Source organism: Coptis chinensis, chromosome 2 (genome assembly GCF_015680905.1).
Source record: "Coptis chinensis isolate HL-2020 chromosome 2, ASM1568090v1, whole genome shotgun sequence".
Lineage (NCBI taxonomy): Eukaryota > Viridiplantae > Streptophyta > Magnoliopsida > Ranunculales > Ranunculaceae > Coptis > Coptis chinensis.
In genome coordinates, this window is record NC_141457.1 from 68,552,420 (window position 1) to 68,573,623 (window position 21,204).

General features: G+C 37.6%; 1 protein-coding gene and 1 long non-coding RNA gene across 2 annotated transcripts; one reads left to right on the top strand and one right to left on the bottom strand.

Moving 5' to 3' along the window:
• The first annotated feature begins 9,927 nt into the window (after positions 1-9,927).
• LOC147517384 (uncharacterized) lies at positions 9,928-16,603 on the top strand. Its single transcript, XM_086593577.1, has 3 exons — positions 9,928-10,226; positions 15,604-16,096; positions 16,176-16,603. The coding sequence occupies exons 1-3, from the start codon at positions 9,928-9,930 to the stop codon at positions 16,434-16,436; spliced, it is 1,053 nt and encodes a 350-aa protein (XP_086449703.1). The 3' UTR covers positions 16,437-16,603.
• A 2,977-nt stretch (positions 16,604-19,580) lies between these two features.
• On the bottom strand, positions 19,581-20,985 carry LOC147517385 (uncharacterized). Its single transcript, XR_015213856.1, has 3 exons — positions 20,902-20,985; positions 20,425-20,780; positions 19,581-19,699 (listed from the first exon to the last, which is right to left on the bottom strand). It is a non-coding gene; the product is annotated as an uncharacterized LOC147517385 (long non-coding RNA).
• Between the last annotated feature and the right edge of the window lie 219 nt (positions 20,986-21,204).

Consider the following 21,204-nt stretch of genomic DNA (forward strand, 5'->3'; position numbering starts at 1 on the left):
GGCATAAGAGCTCCTCAATCCCTCAGTCAATTCGGTATTCTCGTCAATAAATGTCTTCAAGCTGGCATTCACAGTTTGACGAGCGGTTTCGGAAGCATTGAATTTGTTAATGGTGAGAGCGTGGTTTTTCTTTTCTTCTTCAAAGGAGTATTGAAGTTGTTCTTTGAATTGTCTTTTTTCAATTTGTCGTTATCTTCCCTAAGAAGGCGAAGGGAAGTCATATCGGTCTCAAACTGACTGACCGTAGCAACTTTAGCCTAAAATCAAGAATACAGCAAATAGATGTATTAGAAATAATGAAAAAACCGTTATAAGAGTAAAGCTAAAGGAATATACTTACTTTTTTTAGGGAAGAACACAAAATGTGAAATCGTTCAGCAATGGGAATTTCAGCCATCGCTGATCGATCTCGAGGAAGAATCGTATTCATAACTAAAGTTTCTCTGAGTCCAGGTGTCGGAGGATCAGAAAATAGAGAAAAAGATTTTAGAAACCTTTTCTTGTTACGAAGGATAAAATCAGCCACAAAAACTTCAGATGAAGAAGAAGAACCAGGAGTAGTGGCTGGAACACATGAAGATTTCGAGGGCACATAGGCAGGTGCAGTAGTGGTGGAAGTTTTCGCAATCTTAGATACCTTCATAGGTGGTAACACTTCAGTGGTACAAGGTTCTTTTCTTTTCTTTCGATGAAGTCCAGTATCGACATATTTTTCTTTGGAAGGAATTGAAGCATGGGAGGAACTACCACCTATTGATTTTTTCGAGTTTAGAAACTTGTTGGTGGATTTGTCTTGATCACGAGGAATGCGATATGCCATATCTGTGTACAATAACCAATGGTGATCAAATACATCTTGCAAAAGTGGATAATTATAGAAGTCTGGAACTTCTTGTTTAATTTTGGGAAAAAGATCGTCAGTCATATTAAAACCATTAATCATATAATCAAAATAACATCAAGGAGTGTTATCAGGCAATTCAGAAGAAGTAAAAGTTTTTCTAAATACTTTTTCATAAGAACAAGACCGTAATGAACATGGAGCAGCTTGGGAAGGTACAACAGTTTGGGGAGGTGAAGGATCTTGACCTTTAAGCACATTACTCTTTAAGGTATATAAAGGAGCGACATAATTGTCGACATCTTGTAAGTCGACATTCGAGGCTGGATTTCCATATTGATCAGCACTAATTCTAGCAGTTATTTCTTCATCAGTGCCTTTCAGAAGCTCCATTACTCTAGTAGATTCTCCATGACTTCTCGAAGTCGTAGGTTTTAGTACTGAAACAATGGCACAAGGGTAGGCCAATCCGATAAAAGGTCCGAGATGGAGTATCAAAATTTTGTTTCAAGAGATGGGGTCATAGATAACGTACCTCTAAGATTAAAAACACGGTGTACCAAGGAGGGAACAGCAACAGAAGCAGAAGACTCCCATTGACCAGATATAATGAAAGGATAGAGTGGCCATCTAAAGTCACTATCTCGATTCACTCTTATGATACCCTGTCAGTTACTTCATTTCTTGGGATAAAAATAACCACGAGGCTCATTTAAATCGTTTTTGTTTTTTTTCAGTACGTTCGACAAAGGTATAATGGGTTTGAATGTCGATGAGCTGGATTTTTTGGGATCTCCGTATATCAGGTTCAAGATGCGCATTATAATAGTTATAAATGTACATCAATCTCCAAAAATTGCCCGCGCCTTGGCCAGGAGAGATGGTCAAATGGTTCAGTACCTCTCGATCGAGGTCAGCCAAAGGGAGTCGCAAACCAACAACTAGTTGCCCAACAGTGATGATGATTGACTGGGCATCACCACTTTGGCATTTGGTACCTTTCCTACATCCAGTATAGTGTTGAAGAGTGACAGTATCGGGTATCTGATAGGCAGCTCTAACTAATGCTAAGTTGGGTTTTTTTTCGAAAAATAAGGATTTAAACCATCACTCTATATGTTGTTGTCCTCCATAATTTCACGCTCTGATTCTGAGGTCACAGTCTCGAAATGATGGCATGCTAGGCCATCAGCAAGATACGTTGGGCGCCATGCGAGTTCATCAATTTCAGTCCTTTGTGATGTCGAGGCTGAGGAAGAAAAGTTGGTTATATCTTCAGACTCGATACCTTCATTCGACATATCGATATCACTAGAAATAAATTTTTTATTAGAATTATATCCTTCATCGATATTACTATCGCTATACTCAGTACAATTGTATAATATATTATTTGTTATACACGTATCGAGTTTTCGTGGTGACAATGACGGGTTTCGAGGTGAGGATGTGCGTCTCAAAAGCATACAATCTTGACGTCGAAGCCAGGATCATTTCAAGATTGTTCGCCTAAAATTAACACAAGTTTTTCTCCTAGCCATACTGAAACAGATCAAAATATATAATTCAAAATTTTAGTTAGTATAGTGGTTGTACAGATAAAATATTCAAGTTCAAACCCTAACCCTAACCCTTTTAATTTAAGAAGAGGAACAGATGCAATTTTAAGAATAAACAGAATAAAGGAAAAACAATTATGATAGCAAATAAGCATATTAAAGTTTTATTCTAACTAACCTGTCAAGTTTGTAGGAAAATCTAATGAAGAGGACATCGAGTAATTTCAAATTGAAGTTTTTCAGGTTTGTTAATAGTGGTGAGGTTTGAATGTTTCAAGCTTTTTGCAAATAAGTAAAGAGAGAGAAAGTGAAGGCGAGTTTTTATATTTGATATTTTGATGTGACTTTTCAGTTCTAATAGTAACCGCTTGATAATTTGAATTTTGAATTATTTTAGATTGATTTTTTTTGTTTTTCCCAGTTGTTTCTCTAAACATTCAAATTTTTGAGATTGAAATTTGAAAGTTTCGAGAGGGGGCGATGTCGTGGGCAAATATTGTCAACCCGATATTCCAACTCGAATATTGTAACTAACTCAAAATATCGACATGACTATCGGTATTTTATGCATAAATTTATATGTCACAGGAACAAGCGGGAAAAGGAAGGAGAAGAATGAGAATGGACACATGTCAGGATAGGATTGGGCACCACTGTATAGACCCCCACTTTGTGGCTCATTAAGCCCACGAATCCAACCCAAATCAATTAAGCCCAAGGGCTTAATCCAAGCTACACCCAATAACTGGTCTATTTATGAATATGTCCAGGTTCATTATTGTATAATATAAGGATAGAGGTTCAAAGAGATAAGAGTTCTTTTGACAAAAACAAACACAGTCCTCGTAGGACTCAATCTCTTCATTCATATAAAAACTATTTGTTCTCATAATGTGAACTACGTTGAAACTTGATCCCTAGAGAATAGATCTTGGGTACGTAGCCAGCCATTATCTTGGTTCAGTTTCATCTCCTCCAATATCAAATTTCTCTATTTCTTAGTGCGTTCTTGACCATTGCTCTCGTTGTGTTGAAGCAGGTTACTGCCGAAATATAATTGGCGCCGACTGTGGGTTTTTTAGAGTCCATTCTCACGTGAAATAGTCAAGATGGTAAGCACAAGAAGCAGACCAAATAGTCAACATATTCCTCCTGCCAATAGGAATCGTAACCCTCGAAATTCAAGTCGACTAATGCAAGAACCGTTGAACAATCAAGTTGCTCCTAGTGGTAGGATCAATTCTCAACATCCAACTGCAGCAGTGCCACCACCACTACAAACGGCAGTACAAATGCCGCCACCACCCCTAACAGTCTTGCAACAAGAAAACCGACAAGTCGGTAATCTTCCACTTGGTTTGCCGTCTGTCCATGTCGATCCTTCAGTTGACATGGATATGGACATGGACATTACTCTCACACCAACTAATGGAAAAGGTGATAGTAACAACCAATTCACCCCTAATACGGTTAAGCATCCATGAGTTACGACGAGTCAAAAATTTAAATAGGAACTTGAGAAGGAAGCTGGCAAAGAGGCAAAGGCCAGTGGACGATGCTGCAAATTTAACAATATCAAGGCGACCACGCAGGGACGCAGGCCATTCCAGTGTATGGGACCGTCTTGAAGATCCACTTCATTGTCCTCATAAACATGTTATTTCTCAAGCACAATCAAGCAGTGCACGCTCTAAGAGTAATGACCCAATTACCCAAACTTATGGGGAGAATCGGATTGGCAAGGATAACTACTACCCTAGACATGTCCGATCTCAAAGGGAAGATTTACCTCATAGAAGTAATTTCAGGGAAGACCGCCATCCGAGATATGTCCGACATGACTGGGAAGGTGAGCACCGCAGACAAGAGCAACCAAACATGGAAGAGTGGTATAATTATACCGACCGCCCTGCCAAGGGTGACTACCAGCCTAGGCAGGCTGGTTACAGGGCTAGAGAAAGACAATCACCGGTCAGAGCTAATTGTGCGTACTGCCAAAGATCTCTAACTCCAATAAGAGACAATGGAAGGTATTCTTCTCCACATGAGCACAACCGGGGGCGTCTAGCTGTTTGAGCCAATACTTTAACTCTAACAGAACAACAGTTAAAAGAGTTGATTGCAAAAGAACTTAACGATAAATAGTCAAGGGATGTAAGAATGAAAAACTTGACAGTCAATGATGGCATACTTGATAAGTTTTCGCTCGACATTCAGGAAACTTACCACCATCCCAACTTCAAACAACCCAATTTTGAACTTTATGATGAGTCGGAAGAAGATCCTAGCTTGCATGTTCTATATTTCAGAAATAAGCTGGTGTTATGGGGTGGAGATGATCGGCTCATGTGTAAGCCCTTTCCATCAACTCTAAAGGGAGAAGCATGACGCTGGTTTAGTGAGTTGCCTTCAAGATCAATTCACTAATACACTGAACTAGTGATAAGAGCCCAAAACTGTAGTTTTAACCCTTTAACAGTCATACTTTTGGACCAATTATGTGAGTAATAATTAAGAGTTAACACGACACGTGTTTTATGCATTTCAGGGCTTCAAAGTCCATTATGTGCAGAAATGTGCCACTTTAGTGAGATAAAGGAGAAAAGGTCGGTTACTAAGGAGTTCCGTGATTAAAGGCCAAGATTCAAGAAGATAAAGCCTTCCTAAAGCCCGGCCAAAGCTGAAAAGTCGACACCGGGCTGAAACAAAGACACAAGTCGTGAGAACTTAAAAAGCCGTATCTTTGGACTCAGACCTCGGAATTGGGCCTACCTTATGTCAAAACGACCGGCTCGGAAAGAGATTTCCAATGGGCTAAGCCTTGACCAAATCAGAGGAGCAAAAGTGGACGAAAAGTCTGTGGAAGCCAACTGCAGCTGAAGAAGCCTTTTTGGACTGAAAGAATTGGGTTTTGGGCCTGATTCTCTGGCCCAAAACATGGCTCCAAGCCCATGCACGATTTTTGGATCTGAATGTATAAAAACCAAAGTTTAGCTCTTTGTTAATGGTAGCTAGTTAGACCTAAAATAATATAGATAATTCTAGATCTGTTTTCATTAATTAAATTAAGCTTTAGTTCCATTTTAAATTCTTGTTTTAGATTAAGTCTTTGAATCATTGTTCTTGATTGATTAGATAAATAAAATAGTTGTTTTCTCAATTTCAAATTGTGTTATTTCAATTTATAGATCTGATTTTAATTCTTGTTGATTATCATTCCGTAGTTTAAATAGATTGAACCATTGTTAGTTAATTTAGTTAAGTTAGAATTTTAATATGATGTGTAGTTATAATGAAATGGGAAATGATGGTTTGATGACTCAAGGCTAAAACCTCCATTAGAGGGGTTGATGAAGCATTGATGAAAACTTAGTGGTATAGTGTAGAAACATTGTAGAATCTATTCCAATCTAGAAGGTCGTGATTCGCCATGAGAATGGGTGGACGACCTCACATGCTAGTTAGTACTCGGTAGAAATGCCATGAACACTAGGGATTAGAACTCGAATTTCTTGCCGTAAGAACGTAAGAATTGATATACAAGAATCTATGTTAGACTATTAAGTTGGATTCGAGGTGGATTCAATTCCCCTCTAATCCTTTATCTAGATTCAAGCACAATCATATTTCCATAGCATTCGTAGTTAAATTCAAGTAATCAAATTCAGTAAGTATCGTAGTATATCAGCTTCGTAAAGCTCTCATTGACTTAAGACTAATTAATTATATTAGAAAACAATTCCATGCTAGAGCACTAGGAGTGGAACGAACCTCTTACTCCACTATATCTCAAGGGATTGAGAGTAGAGAAATCTTTGATAAATCATAGCAACATAAATAGTTTAGTTTACTTACGTTTTGATTTCATCGTTCATTTCGTAGGTAGATTATTCAATTTTATCTTTATCAACTAGAAAATCAGTTTGTTAATCGTTTTTGCCACAATTACAAGACGCCAAAGGATATCGACTCACTTATGAACATTAAGCAACAACGTGACGAAAAGTTATGTACTTTTGTTACTAGGTTCTGAAAGGCAACAATAGATGTTCTAGAAGTTTCTAATGGGATGCCTCTTTTCGCCTTTAAATAAGCATTATATTATGAAAGAGACAGAAGTTCGAATTTCATTGTAAGGGATCTTTACCACTCTCTAATTAAAGATGTCCCTAAAACTCGGCACGATCTGTATGTTAGGACTGAACAACACATCCGTATCGAGGAGAACCTATCGGCGAAAGCAGCAAGAGACAAAGATATTCGGAGTAAAGATTTTTCTGACAACAAGAATTCTAAGCCGAAACAAGGACAGTCAGATTAACAACATAACGATGGAAAGAATGACAATTAGAAGCAAGTCAATTTCAATCGTGATGGAAAGACTCTACCTGAGCTAAAACTGACCTCACTCAATGCTAAGTACTTTGTTATATATGAGAAGTTGAAATGTGGGAATCTTCTTTCCCCGCCTTATCCACTTTCAGAAGATACCAAAGGTACAAGGGACAAATCCTTGCAGTGTAAATTCCATAATGACTATGGCCATGAGACAGAACTTTGTCGCTCTCTCCGGGGTTGGATTTAGAAATTAGTGGAGAAAGGACTTTTAAACGAATATCATACTAAAAACTCTCAGCAGGTAGTTGTTGCAACTTATGAGCATGTCATTAATGTTTCTCATTCTCCTATTGAGTCTCTTTCCAAAAGTCAGAGTAAGAATCAAAAGCATTTGAAAGTTAATTATGTTAGTGAGTTTAACCGTGTCAACAAAGTCGATTTTGTCAAAAGAATCCAGACCAAAACTTCTGAAGAAGAGCCCCTCCAATTCAGTGATGACGATCTCCTTGGTGTATATCACCCTCACTATGACGCAGTCATAATTACTGTGTCTATAGGTGCTTCTCGTGTTCAATGGGTAATGATCGACACAGGGGCCAGCGTCATTTTCAGTGGATGTTATTCTCAGATGCAACTTCGCGAGGGTATGATCATCGCCAAAGACAATCCAATTATCGGTTTTGACGGGACAACATCTTCAGCGGTTGGAAGAATCACTTTACCAATCAAATTAATGAACAAAGAAGTTGAGCTCGATTTCTTATTGATGGACTATCGTTCCCACTATAACGCAATTTTGGGCAGAGATTGGATACATTCCATGGGTGTTGTAGTCTCCACATTTCATCAGTGTGTCAAGTTCCCATTCTCTGGGCATATTTGCAAGGTTCGTGGTGACCAGGTATCTGCCAATGCCTGCCATGACAAAGTAATGGATGACTATAAAAAATCTGAAGTTCGTGGTAATACAATCTTTGCAAGTGCCCTGCCCAAGTTGCAGTTACCGAGCGGCGTGCCCTCCATCTATAATATTGAGGCTCATGTGAAAGGGCCGCCTATAGTGGATCACCTTTTGGAAGTGCAAGCAGGAGATTCAACAGAAGAAACCACTTTTATTTCCGCTGAACTTTCGAGCGTAGAGCAAAAAGAGTTGGTTTCCCTTTTATAACGAAATAAGTGTATCTTCGCTTGGAAAATTGAGGAAATGTCGGGAATAGACCCTTCTGTTGCCTGTCACTTGACATTGATCCAAGTTTCAGGCCAGTTCACTTAAAACCAAGAAGAATGGCACCTGATCGGAAGCTCAAAGTTAAGGAGGAGATTGATAAGCTACTTGCGGTTAACTTTATCCAACGAGTTACTTACCCAAAATGGCTTGCTAATGTCGTCGCAGTGCCGAAAAAGAATGGACAAATCAGAATTTGTATTGACTTTACAAACCTTAATGAAGCTTATCCGATTCATCTGTATCCATTGCCACGAATTTCCGAACTGGTGGACGCCACTTCGGGCTTCCAACGCGTATCTTTCATGGATGCTTCTTCAAGGTACTACCAGATATCTTTGAATGTGGATGACCAAGAGTTCACCGCCTTCATCACCAACCAAGGCATTTTATGCTACTCTGTTATGCCTTTTGGTCTGAAAAATGCCGGTGCAACCTACCAAAAGCTTGTCAATACAATTTTTTCAGATCTGCTGGGAAAAATAATGGAGGCTTAATCCATTATAGTCATTAAATCAAAGCTTGTTTTTGATACAGTCATTAAATCAAAGCTTACTAGTGATCATCTTTCCGATCTTCAACTTGTTTTTGATAGGCTTAACAAGTATAACATGAGACTTAATCCCTCCAAATGTTCTTTTGGCCTCTCTTTTGGAAAATTTATGGGATACCTCATGATTCATAAAGGTATTGAGGCTAATCTTGATAAGATACGCGCCATTATTGATATGCTATCACCAAAAAATAAGAAGGAAATTCAACAGCTTACTGGTCGGCTTGCCGCTCTTCATAGATTTATTTCTAAATATTTCGATCATTGTCATCCCTTCTTCCAAACTTTAAAAAGGGTGGCAACTTGGAACATTGGTTGTAAGATGGTATTGCAACAACTGAAGAAATACTTGGTCAGTCCTCCTATATTGACAAGTCCTTCAACGGGTCAACCTATTGACATATACCTAGCAGCTACAACTCAAGCTATTAGTGCTGTTCTTTTCATTGATGATGGTAGACCCATCTTTTTTATCAGTTAGACTTTAACCGGAGCTGAGTTTCATTATTCAAAGATGGAAAAAATTGCACTTGCATTGGTTCATGCCGCTCGCCGATTGAAACCATACTTCCAGGGGAGGTTGGTTAGAGTTTATATTGAGTATCCCTTACGCAAGATCTTTTGTAACACACAGGAATCAAGCAGATTAGCCGAATGGGAAAGTTATCTTAGTGCATATATCATTATTTTTGAAAGTCGTACTGTTGAAAAAGGACATGCTTTGGCTTCTTTGATAGCTGATTTTCCGATTGATGATTCTCCTATTGACTATTTCTTGCACCAGGAAGAATCTACGGAAGACATTCTGCCGCCAATAACTGGGGGCGATGAAGACCAACTTGAAAACGCAATTCCTAATATCATTGACCTATGGATTGTTTACTCAGATGGCTCCCATAATAAATATGGGTTTGGAATTGTATGCGTTTTTGTTAAACCCGACGGAGAGAAGATTGAGAAATCTATTCGACTTGGCTTCGCCGCTTCAAATAACGAAGCCGAATATGAGGCTGCCATTTGTGCCTTGAGAATAGCTTTGAAACTGGGGGCGTGAAAGCTCCAGTTATACACAGATTCTCGCCTTGTGGCCAATCAGTTTGGCGGGTCTTTTGAAGCAAGAGATGAGCGTATGGCGGCTTATCTTTGTTTGATACATAGCCTTGCTCGACAATTTGGTAACATCTCTATCACTCAAAGACCTTGAAATGACATATGTCATGCAGATTCGTTGGCTTATCTCTCCACCGCAGTTAGAAGCGAAGAGTCAAGACACATCACTGTGGAGTTCCAGAAATAGCCAAGCATTGCCTTTACCGAAAAAAAGTTGCATGACTTGTATGTACATGAAAGCAATTACCTCTTTTGCTTGTATGCAACAGCGAAATACGACCCACGTATAATCACACCAATCATGACTCGAAAGCGGAAAAGGGAGATGGAAAATTCACAACATAACCGTATTTTGGATCTTCCATCAGAGTCTATAGATCCATTTGTTCTTCCTGAGTTCACTCCAGAAATAGATAGTGAGTTGGTACATGAAGCAGATGATAGTCCTGAAGTTCTTGATATGATACTATCGAAGCTAGTGATGACCTCTCCAATGAGCAAGATTGGCGTCTCCCTCATATCTAATACTTGCAAGTTTCTTCACTTCCGGCAGAACCAAAACTCGTTGAAAGAATCAAACGCGATTCATGGAAATTTTTGGTGATATATGCTACTGACGGAGGTTTGTAATTATATCGCAAAGGCTCTGACTTAAACCCTATGTTGCGATGCTTATCAAAATAGGAAGGACTTCAAGTTTTGGAAGAGATTCACTCTGGCTTATGTGGAAGCCACTCCAAGGGACGAAGTTTAGCTCATAAGGCTATGACACAGGGATATTGGTGGCCAAAGATGCAAAAGGATGCAAAACACTTATCTGAAAGGTGTGAGCCATGCCAAAAGCACGACAATATGAGTAAACTCCCTGTTACTAAGTTACATCCCATGCTTAGCCCATGGCCATTTGCCAATTGGGGCTTAGACATTATTGGCCCTTTACCTAAAGCTCCAGGTAGTATACGATTCCTACTTGTGGCAACCGATTACTTTACCAAATGGGTAGAAGCAAAGCCTTTGGTCCAAATCCATGCTTCCAACGTCAAAATGTTTTTATGGAGAGATATTGTCAGTCGTTTTGGCATCCCTGTGGCACTTGTATCAGATAATGGTAAACAATTTGATGCTGAAGAAATTCATCAGTTCTGTGCTAATTTGAAGATACAGCATAACTTTTCCGCGCCTTATCATTCGCAAGCTAATGGGCAGGCCGAAGCCACCAATAAGGTGATTTTGGCCAACCTAAAGAGACGTTTGACTGGCGCCAAAGGAAATTGAGTCAATGAGTTACCAATTGTCTTGTGGGCTTATAGGACAATGCCAAAATATTCAACTGCATTATCACCTTTTAACCTTGCATATGGTGCTGAAGTAGTCTTACCTACATAGCTGATTTCCAATACATCTCGGTCAATTGTTGTTAAAACAGGTTCCAATGACAATACTTTGGCTCAGTCAAAATCTCTTATTGATGAGGTTCGCTCTGAGGGACTACAACAGCTTATTAAGTATCAAGCTGACATAAAACAGAACTATGACAAGAAGATCCGTCCTAAGTCTTTTGCTCCTGAGGACTGGGTTCTCTGTAGAAACCCAAAGTTTATAGAATCAGAAAAGTTTGGAGAAAATTGGCAAGGACCCTACATCATAGATCGTCCAGCATCTAAGGGATCATATTTCCTCCGTACTGTTTCTGGAAGAATAATAGAGAAACCATGGAATGCTTACCACCTTCGCAAATTTTACCGTTAGGAAATCTTTTGCATTTTTACATTACTCCATCAATAACAAATCTATCCATCTATGTAGTTCGTTCTATTTTATCCATTAATTAAAGGTATTCAAATTCCATTCTCATATGTTTGGTTGTCATTTTATATTACTCTAGTCTTCTGTACTCTTCCTTTCAACAATGTCATTCATTAACGTTAATTCTAGAGAAGTTATCCATATTATACCTTCTTCGGTCCGAGTAAGTCGCATTCATGCCTACTTGAAGGAAATCCGAGTTAATAAGATGGTTATTCTTGCTGGTACAATTATTGTAATACTCCCAAATTACAATATCCATACAAATTCTACTACTAAGGAAATGACATTGTGTTTTAGTTTGGTCCCAGTGCATAGGTGACGACCTTGCACCTGTGACAACTCCAACAGTTGTCAGGCCTTGCCTCACGTTTGGTACAAATATTTTGACACCTGAATAGCTAGATTTATTGAGGACGATCATGGCCCCTTTACATTTCAATCACACTTTCTCCAATGGATTTTATATTGGGGGCGTCTGCTTTCCCCTCGTTATATCACTATCATATTTTTCTATCCATACTACGTCTCGACATGCAACAAAGAACGCAAGATCAAAAGCAAGATGATGTATTATTATCATATTATTGCCGACGATGCATGTTCATTCAAGGTGTAACATGCCACCATTCTAAGATCCTTGCAACGGTATTATCCAAGGAAAATTTCAACCCATATGATAATTGGTGCCATGTTGCTACTACTTCATCTTCTTTGGTTTTTTGTAAAACACTTTTCACACTGTCCACATTGAATTCTTGTAATGCAAAACGTTTCTTCATCTCCGTTATTGGAGTCTTCCTTGGTTGACCTCGTATGTATAGAGTACTCTGTCTTGGTCCATCTTCGTTGAAGTTGAATTCTCGCCATTACCGTTTCAAATTTTCGCTTCCAATTAACAAATCTACAAACAAATAATACTAATAATCCTTCTCACCGGTTTCATTTTCAGTTTTATTCTCTTTCTTCCTATTTAATTTGTTTCTCCAACCCCATCTGGCGCATTGTATTTATAGTGGCTTATGGTCTTTCTATTTAACAAGGATTCTAATTACAATTCCCTTGTGCATTAGGATTCTTGACGTTGAACACCACCTATCATACGTTATCAACCTTGTTTTAATTGGGCTACTACAATATTTTGACGTACTAGGCATGGTTATACTGTGAAGCTGGTCTTTTAGCATCACACTCTATTATTTATTACCGTATCCTAGTACACCTCTACTTTAGACTGACACCAAATATTTATCGAGTTTGAATCTCGATATTTACTTTAGACTACGTATTCACGTGGGCTATCTTTTATTCATCTTAGGGTACATTTGGCAATAGTGAGAAAACCCACCGTAACTGAAATTGGTGGGTTTTACCATTCTCACAACCCGTTTGGATAAAAAAACCGCTAGAATTAGAATTGTCGTAAGACTTGGACTCCCACACTCCACAGGACTTCGAAGTCTCACCTTATCTCGTGAGAAATAGGAATTAGATTTTGGGTGAATTCTCACAAAGTTAGTTGTGGTGGTTGTTACGTGCCTATAAAACTACAACTCAACTCGTCTTCTTCACATCAACTCGTCATCGTCCTCACTATTCAATCACTCGAGATAACCATTCTCATAAAAATAGTAACGTTTTTTTTTTGCCGATTTTAACCATGTCTTCTTCACTTGCTTCTTTTAACATCTTCTTCTTCACATTTGTTTTTGTTGAAGGTGACCAACTAACCAAGTTCGAAGGATTCCGGCAGTTTCTATTTCAGGTATTTTTTTTTATGTATATATTTGTTTTTTTGCGATGAGATGTGATTGTATACCCTCTAGTTTAGACAAGCTATATTCACTATAGTCATGACACTAGTTTCCCAACCGGAGTAACCAAACTGTCACTCTATTCTTCTTTTTCTTCTTCGTCTTTTTTTGTTCTTCTTCTCCTTCTGCCTTTCTGTTTTGTTGAACAGAAAGAATATCTGCATACCCACCTTCACATAGGCAGACACTCCTTGTGTTAGTATTTTCAACACTATGAAAGTTATTGTCAAATTCAGGCAGAAAAGTTCATATCATTTCTAAATTGATCAAGGAATGAGCTAGTCTATATATAAGAGAAAACGAGCTAGTTTATATATAAGAGAAAGAAATGGTATAAAGGGTTTCCTGATCTCCTTTCATAGTAATGCATCAAATTCGGAGCCTACCTTATAGTAATGCATCAAATTCGGAGCCTACCATGAGTCTTAATTACTGGAAGGCACTTGTATTCACATAACACCTTAAATATGTTAGGGGGAAAGGTAAGTTGCTCTTAAGTCCAGATAGTAGAGGATATTATCGCGTCTTGCTATACACACGTTAGGATATTCTCGCGTCACTTTAGAATGTAACAAAAGATTGTACTTAATCAAAAGATACTATAGATTCTACGACTTCATAGATGATCTTGTCTATTTATGTAACATTCGTTTGGGAAAGCTAAAGTAGGAAGATCTCGGATAGGGATACTATGCTGTAATTAAGGGTTAAAATGTATTTAAGATTTTGACCATAACTATGGATTTATGGAAACAATTTAGAAATGAGGAATGCTAAAAACAACTCCTAAATGAACTGCATAGACGCCACTTGACCAAAAAACACTTTCCAATCTTCAAGTGCACTTTTTGTATTCTCAAGAAAAAAAAACTATCTTCTTGTGAGGTGATATGTGTACAGTGTACAAACTGATTTCTAGGTTGCTTTTTAGTAGTTGGGTGGTAGTAGTTGTTATCAAAAGATGTAGGAGTTTGAAGGTCTAGTGGTGCTAGGTTGTTGTCTCCTGTGGGTAAAGTCTTTGGACAATTTCTTTGCCTTGTCCTTGCAAAGGTTTCATCAATGTTATTGGTTTCATTGTAAATTATGTCGCTGATGCTTGTACACCTTGCTTGTCCTATAGTGTGTGTAGCTGTTCGAGAGTGAAACAACTTTTAGTATTTTTAAGGTGTGTGTGTCAGTGTGTGCCTGTTTGAGATGTTGCATATATACCTGATAAGGCTACCAGGTCCCTGACAGAGACACCTTGAGCCCGGAAATTTGAGATGAGGTTCGTAGGGGTGGAGGAATGCTAGTGTTAGCGGCACGTTGACTTGCAGTTCTTGCATCCCTTCTCAAAAGCTTTACATTCCAAGTTGGTCCTCCAAGCTGCGTGTCCTTAAAATTGTTAGGATTCAATCAAACTGTTTAAACTACGAGTTTAGTAGCAGGCACGTCATTAAGAAATAAATTTAGTTCTCTGGCAGTTGGGTGGTAGGGCTTCACAGAGACTTGAGTTGTCTTATTGGTTCGTTGTAGGCTTTAGTGAAGGCTGGATTTATTATGTAGTGTTAATTAACTTCCCACTAGAGAGCACTGAAAGCAAACTCATCTATTTTCTATTTCTTGCTTAGTCACCAAATATCATAAAGTATATTAGATGTGTGTTGGAAAATCAGAGAACCCAACTGGGTTTTGGGGTTTATATCTAGCTGGACAAGATGAGGTTGTCATATAGATTTATATTGTTAGATTTTAAACAGTTGATTAGTGCTTTGGTTCATGCCTTGTATTATTCTTGCGGCCTATCCTTTTTGGGAGTTATCCTTTCAAGTAAAATATTTGGCCTGGTTGAATAGACTTAGGATTTGCTAAGAGGACTAGTGTGGACCTTGTATGAGTGAGAATGAACTGTTAAGAGAGAGATGCATGGTTTAGAATATGAGATAAAAATTTAAATGTTAACATACTTGAACTTGGTATGCCCCTATATTTCTGGTCTACCCTCGACCATGGTATGACCATGAAGATTGTTTTTATACTGCCAATATCTCTATAGTCTATAATACTTAAAACCAGCATGGAACTTTACATCCTTTTGTTAGTATGGTTTAAACAAGAGACATTGCTTACCTTAAAAGTTAAAATCTGATTCTCTACCTTCTGTCTATATTGGCATAAGGTAACTAATTATCTACTGTAACGAACTTGTTTTAAAAACCTTTAGATGGGAAAACTGGAAATCACATTGTTACTTACTTACTAAATAATAAGTAAATAATATTGAAGTCAAATAATTAGTGATGATATGCTCTACTGTTAACAATTTTTTTTTCTCATAACTTGTTACTTACTTTTGTATATATGCTCTGGAAATGTAGGAAAATGACAAACGATTACCGAGCTATTACATGGATTTGTTGTATTGTTACATGGATTTATTATCAGATTGGATTGTCTACTGTATACATAGATCGAGAACCATCTAGGAATAGGGATTTAGAGAGACATCAAATTCTTAGGAGGCTTTACATGGAAAGTGATAACAATTGTTATGACATGCTCAAAATGAATAGGTTTGCATTTCATAGGTTGTGTGCACGATTAAAGGGGAAGGGTTTGCAATCTAGTAGGTGGGTTGATGTAGAGGAGCAAGTGGCTCTATTCCTTCTCATTGTTGGCCACGACACACGTATTAGGCACAGTGCATTTGATGTCATAAGATCTTCTGAAACAGTGCATCGACATTTTCACAATGTCTTGCGAGCTATCCTAAAACTTGGAAAAGAAGTTGTGAAGCCTGCACGTGCAAGTTTTTCTCCACAAATGGGTCATAGTGTACACCCAAGACCTTGGGCCATGAGATATTTCAAGGTAAATATTAGTTATGTACATCATAAAGTTTAAGGGCACTCAAATTCTTAGAGACCATTCACATTTAAATTTCTTATAGGATTGTGTTGGTGCACTAGGCGGTTCTTTCATGCCAGCAATGGTACCCTTAGATGACCAACCACATTACCGCAACCGCAAGGGTGATATTAGACATAACGTTTTGGTTGCTTGCTCTTTTGATATGAAGATAACATACGTTTTAGCTGGGTGGGAAGGATCAGTTCATGACAGTAGGATGTTGAGATCCTCTCTAACAAGAGTTAGAGACAAGCTAATTGTTCCAAATGGTATACCTCTTAACTGTATTTTTTTTTTATAACTTATTATATATAATTGATTTCATGTTCACATATATTTTCCTAAATTCAATTCGTAGGCAAGTATTACCTTGGTGATGCGGGTTTTCCACACGCTCCTGGTTTTATGACGCCTTATCGTGGGACTAGATATCATCTGGATGAACGTCTAGGACGAGAACCAGAAACAGCCAAGGAGTACGTTATACAACTATCGCCACTTATCTTTGCGCAATGTGATTGAGCGTGTATTTGGGTTGTTAAAAAAACATTTCGCTTACTTTAGGACAACCCCGTTTTATCCTGTTGATACATAGATAAAGCTAATACTTGCTTGTTGTATTTTGCATAACATAATACTAGATGATGATCCAAATGATAATGGCAATGAATGGGTAGACGAGCCTGAGGAGCAACACAATGATTTAGTAAATGACCAGGAGGAAATTGCAGCACTTGAACCAAATAATGATTGGACAAATTTTAGGAATCAACTTACAACGACAGTGTGGAATGAACGCCCCCCTCATAGAAATAATTAGTTTGTCTTTATATGATATGATTTTATGATAAATATTTTTTTATGAAATTTCATCTTTGTGGTATGTTAATAGTATTTTTTTATTATTATTTTGAGCAACTTTATTTGTTTCATTTTTTATCCATTTATTTGTTGGGGTCGGGTAATAATTAATATGACTAATTTTACGTTCTAAATTAGATGAATACATTTTCAACTATTTTATTAAATAGGTATGGAATCCCAATCTAAATCTGGACCAGAGTTTCAACAATTCGGTCATTTATTTTGGAATGACCAGATGGACCAGGTGATGTTGGACACGTTGCGTGAACAACTATCGCTTGGTAACAAAGGCCAAGGGGGATGGAAAGCTGTAACATATACAGCGGTGGTTAACAATGTGTTGCACATATGCAGAATGAAAATCATGAGTACCAATGCTAGAAACCGTTTGAAGACATGGAAGAAAATTGTGAGCAGAGTGCAGGAATTACTAGGTTTGAGTGGTTTTGGCTGGGATGATTGTAAGAAAATTGTTACTGCCGATGAGTCTGTTTGGACTGATGCTTTGAAGGTATTAGTTTTATGTATTACGTGTATTTTTCCCAATATCCAATAAGAAGTAAACATTTAACACTTGTTATTTCATATTTGACAGGGAATGAAACATTTGAAAAAACTTAAGGGGCAAGGGAATTGAGAATTATGCAGAACTTCTTGAAGTGGTAGGGAATGATCAAGCAAATGGCTTGAGAGAGACAACTACAACCATGGCTGATGAAGACATGCTAATGATGATACAGAAGACAATGTGAACATGGAGGATGCCGATGATAATGTTGGGGATGAGGACACAATGCCGCCTACTTCTGATTCGTCCTCATCCAACCCAATCCTTACTCAACCAAATGACAAACTAAAGGGTCGTCGGTCTATGATTGCAGGGGTGAAACGTGAGATGGTTAGAATGTGTAAGGAAATTGGTCGCATTGCAGGTGTTATGGAGTCGACAAATGAAATGAATAATTCTCTCTGGGCTCCTGTGAGGGAAGCTTTAAAAGCCTTTGTTGATGTGGATGAAGACATTAAAATTGAAGCTATGGAGTGGTTTGCTCAAGATGTTGAGAAGCGAAGAATGTTTCTCAATATGGACGAACATCAACGTCAACGTCAACAATGGCTCGTTAGGAAGTTTAATTACAACCCGATGCCATATCCAGCTCAATTTTAGTTGGCATTTGGTATAAATTAAGGAACTACAATTTAGTAGAATAAAGTAGTGTGGAAAACACTTGTTTAACATTTAGGATTTATGGGTTTTAGGTTCGTTAAACTTTTTATTCCTAGCTGGCATTAGGAGATGGTTACATTGCTTAAGTAGTCCTTTAATTTATTAAATCTTTGAGATAATTGATGTGTTAATGATGGTTGTTTATTAGTGTTTGTGTTTTTCTTTGTTAAACATTATTTAGTTATATGAAATATTTACATATATAAATATTTGGTGTTAATACTTATTTAGACAGGTATGCCAACTTTCCTACCACGTCGTCATGTTATGTGGACAACTGAAATGGACTCTGTTTTGGTGGAAACATTGAGAGAGCTGGAAGATGACATAAATAGAAGGGGCTTTAGAATTATTTATTTTCGTATTGCCAATAAAGTGAGTTGCATATGCGGTGTTGCCAATAATTTTCGTCAATAACTTCCGCCCTTCCGCTAATAACTTCCGCCATTAATTTCGCCAATTATTTCCGCCCTTTCGCCAATAATTTCCGCTAATAATTTTCGCCAATTATTTCCGCCCTTCCGCCAATAATTTTCGCAAATAACTTCCGCCCTTCCGCCAATTATTTCCGTCCTTCCGCCAATAACTTCCGCCCTTCCGCCAATTATTTTCGCTAATAATTTCCTTCAATAATTTCAGCCAATAATTTTCGCTAATTATTTTCGTCTTTTGTCGCCAATAATTTTCGTCTACTGTCATCGCCTATTGTCGCCTTTGACAATGAGATTCCGCACGCCAATACTTGGTAACATTTTTTTTCTATTTTTTTTTCATTATTATTATTTTCCCTTTTAAATCGATGTTCTTCCATTCACTACAAGAATACCGAGTATTAGCCACGGTCATAAGCTGTGGCAAAAGACCTTTAGCCACGGCTTATAGCTGTTGCAGGACTGTAGCCAATGCGCCTGTGGCTAATCTTTGGCCATAGCCCATGGTTGTGGGGAAAGGTATGTTTTTGGCCACGGATCTAAGCCGTTGCAAAGAAGTCCATTGGCCACAGCGCTTAGCTGTGGTAATAGTGTTGTATAGCCGTGGTCAAGTCACTTTGATGGTATATTATCATTGAATTGGCCACGGATCATAGCCGTGGCAAACCTCTTCATTTTTTTAAAAAAAAAACAGTAGATTTCTGTCCCTCCGAATTACACCTGCAACTTCATAATGTTCTACAACCAAATTCCAATGTGACATGCCAAAACCATAATCCTTAATTATTCAACATTTGATTATGCAACTGAAAAATGTGTTAAAAAACTTTACAAACAGTGTGCCCTATATGGGATTCCAAACTACATAAAAAAAACAATTTAGTACAACAAAAAAAATTCTATGAAGTTGGCATATACTACCAAAAAAAAAAAAACATAAATCCCAGACTTAGTTTGATCAACTCTATCACCAACACAAGTTTAATATGATCCGGACATCCTAGTCATCCCAATGCATCACTTGTTGTGTTGTTTGCAACACTACAATAAGAACATAGTGCAATTAGGATAGTCAATTCAGCAAAGTTACTTCCTAAACTATAAGAATAGAATCTAACCAACAACAAAATATATCAAGTTTAGACTCTAAATCTTGAAATTCGATAAACAAAAAAAATGTTCTGAAAATAAAACAATGTCCATTGCCCAAGTTGGTCCATCAATTGCATGCATTACTACAATGCATAACACGCTCCAACAAAGCAAGAAAAATGTGTAGGTATTTGATAGGATATTGTGCTGTTATGGCCACTAAGGTTCCAATAAGTGTGTAGGATCATACTCACTAGAGTTTGGCTTGTTTAGAGCTTTGGCTTTCATTATCACACTTAACTTTTGCTCTCCAAGCAGCTTGTATGTTACATATACAGAAAAGTTCCCAGGGAAACCCGTTATATATATATATATATATATATATATTTGAAGGCATTAGAAATGTACACTGTCATGTGGCACACTCCATTCTAATCACTGAACTATCTCATCAATTGTAAGGATTTGATAGTACTATAGCATTAGCTACTAGTCTAATATGAGTGTGAAGATGTATATGGTATTCAGATCAGTAATGAGAAGGTTGTTATAGTTACAGTTCTAAATTGAAACAAGTTTGTAAGAATGGATACAAAAACTAATTAACTGCATGTGCATTTTAGCAGACAAAGGAAAAGAGAGATCAGAAGACAAGTATCAGAAGTGAAGCTTACATTGTTCACCATCAAAGCTTCGTAGGTTAAAGTGATATACGGATCACGACCATCTTTTCATACTTGCTCACTCTCCAGATCATATCACCAAATCCATTAGGCCCACCTACACATCAAGCATAAATTAATGACATTAACCACATTCAACGATCTGAAATATTTGAGACTTGCGTAATTAATCTAAAGAATCTAAGAAGACATGAAAGGAAGAATAAATATAACCCTTGGTGAGTATACACCATGAAGCGTATTATTGCCGTCGTTAGCTATCAAATGGTAAGTGATTCCATTCAAAGTAAATTTAGCTCCTCCAATTCAAGTCGACCAAGAAGTGAACAGAAGTGTTCTATAATATTCTGCAATCAAAATGTTCATTAACGAAGACATTAATTCATATTTAGGTTTGCCTCTATAGGTTTATACCCCAAATTCATTAACAGACCCTTATTTAAAAGTTATTTAAAAACAGCAGCAAACCTTTTATGTAAACTTAATAGAGAAATCTCCTTGCTTGAGTTCATAGAACTCAACTTCAGGCTCATGTTCATGCTCTGCAACTGAAACCTCAATAAAAACACTAGCAACCAAGGTAAGACAAATAACAATAAAAGATACTTTGAACATTTTAAGACAAAAAAAGTTAGAGATTATTAGAGAGCGGAGGGTATAAACAGTAAAGTGTATACATAGGCAAAGGCTTAATAGAGAAAGGAAAGTAAGGAGAAGGTGTTGAAGTAAACAAATGTGAAGTTTTCTACATCTATGGATTTTTTAATGTAG

Excerpts from the sequence above, each read along its gene's own strand:
- LOC147517384 (XM_086593577.1), top strand. The coding sequence starts at position 9,928 with ATGACTCGAAAGCGGAAAAGGGAGATGGAAAATTCACAACATAACCGT. Across the intron at positions 10,227-15,603 it reads GCGATTCATGGAAATTTTTG|GAAAATGACAAACGATTACC; the intron begins GTGATATATGCT and ends CTGGAAATGTAG. Across the intron at positions 16,097-16,175 it reads GGGCCATGAGATATTTCAAG|GATTGTGTTGGTGCACTAGG; the intron begins GTAAATATTAGT and ends AATTTCTTATAG.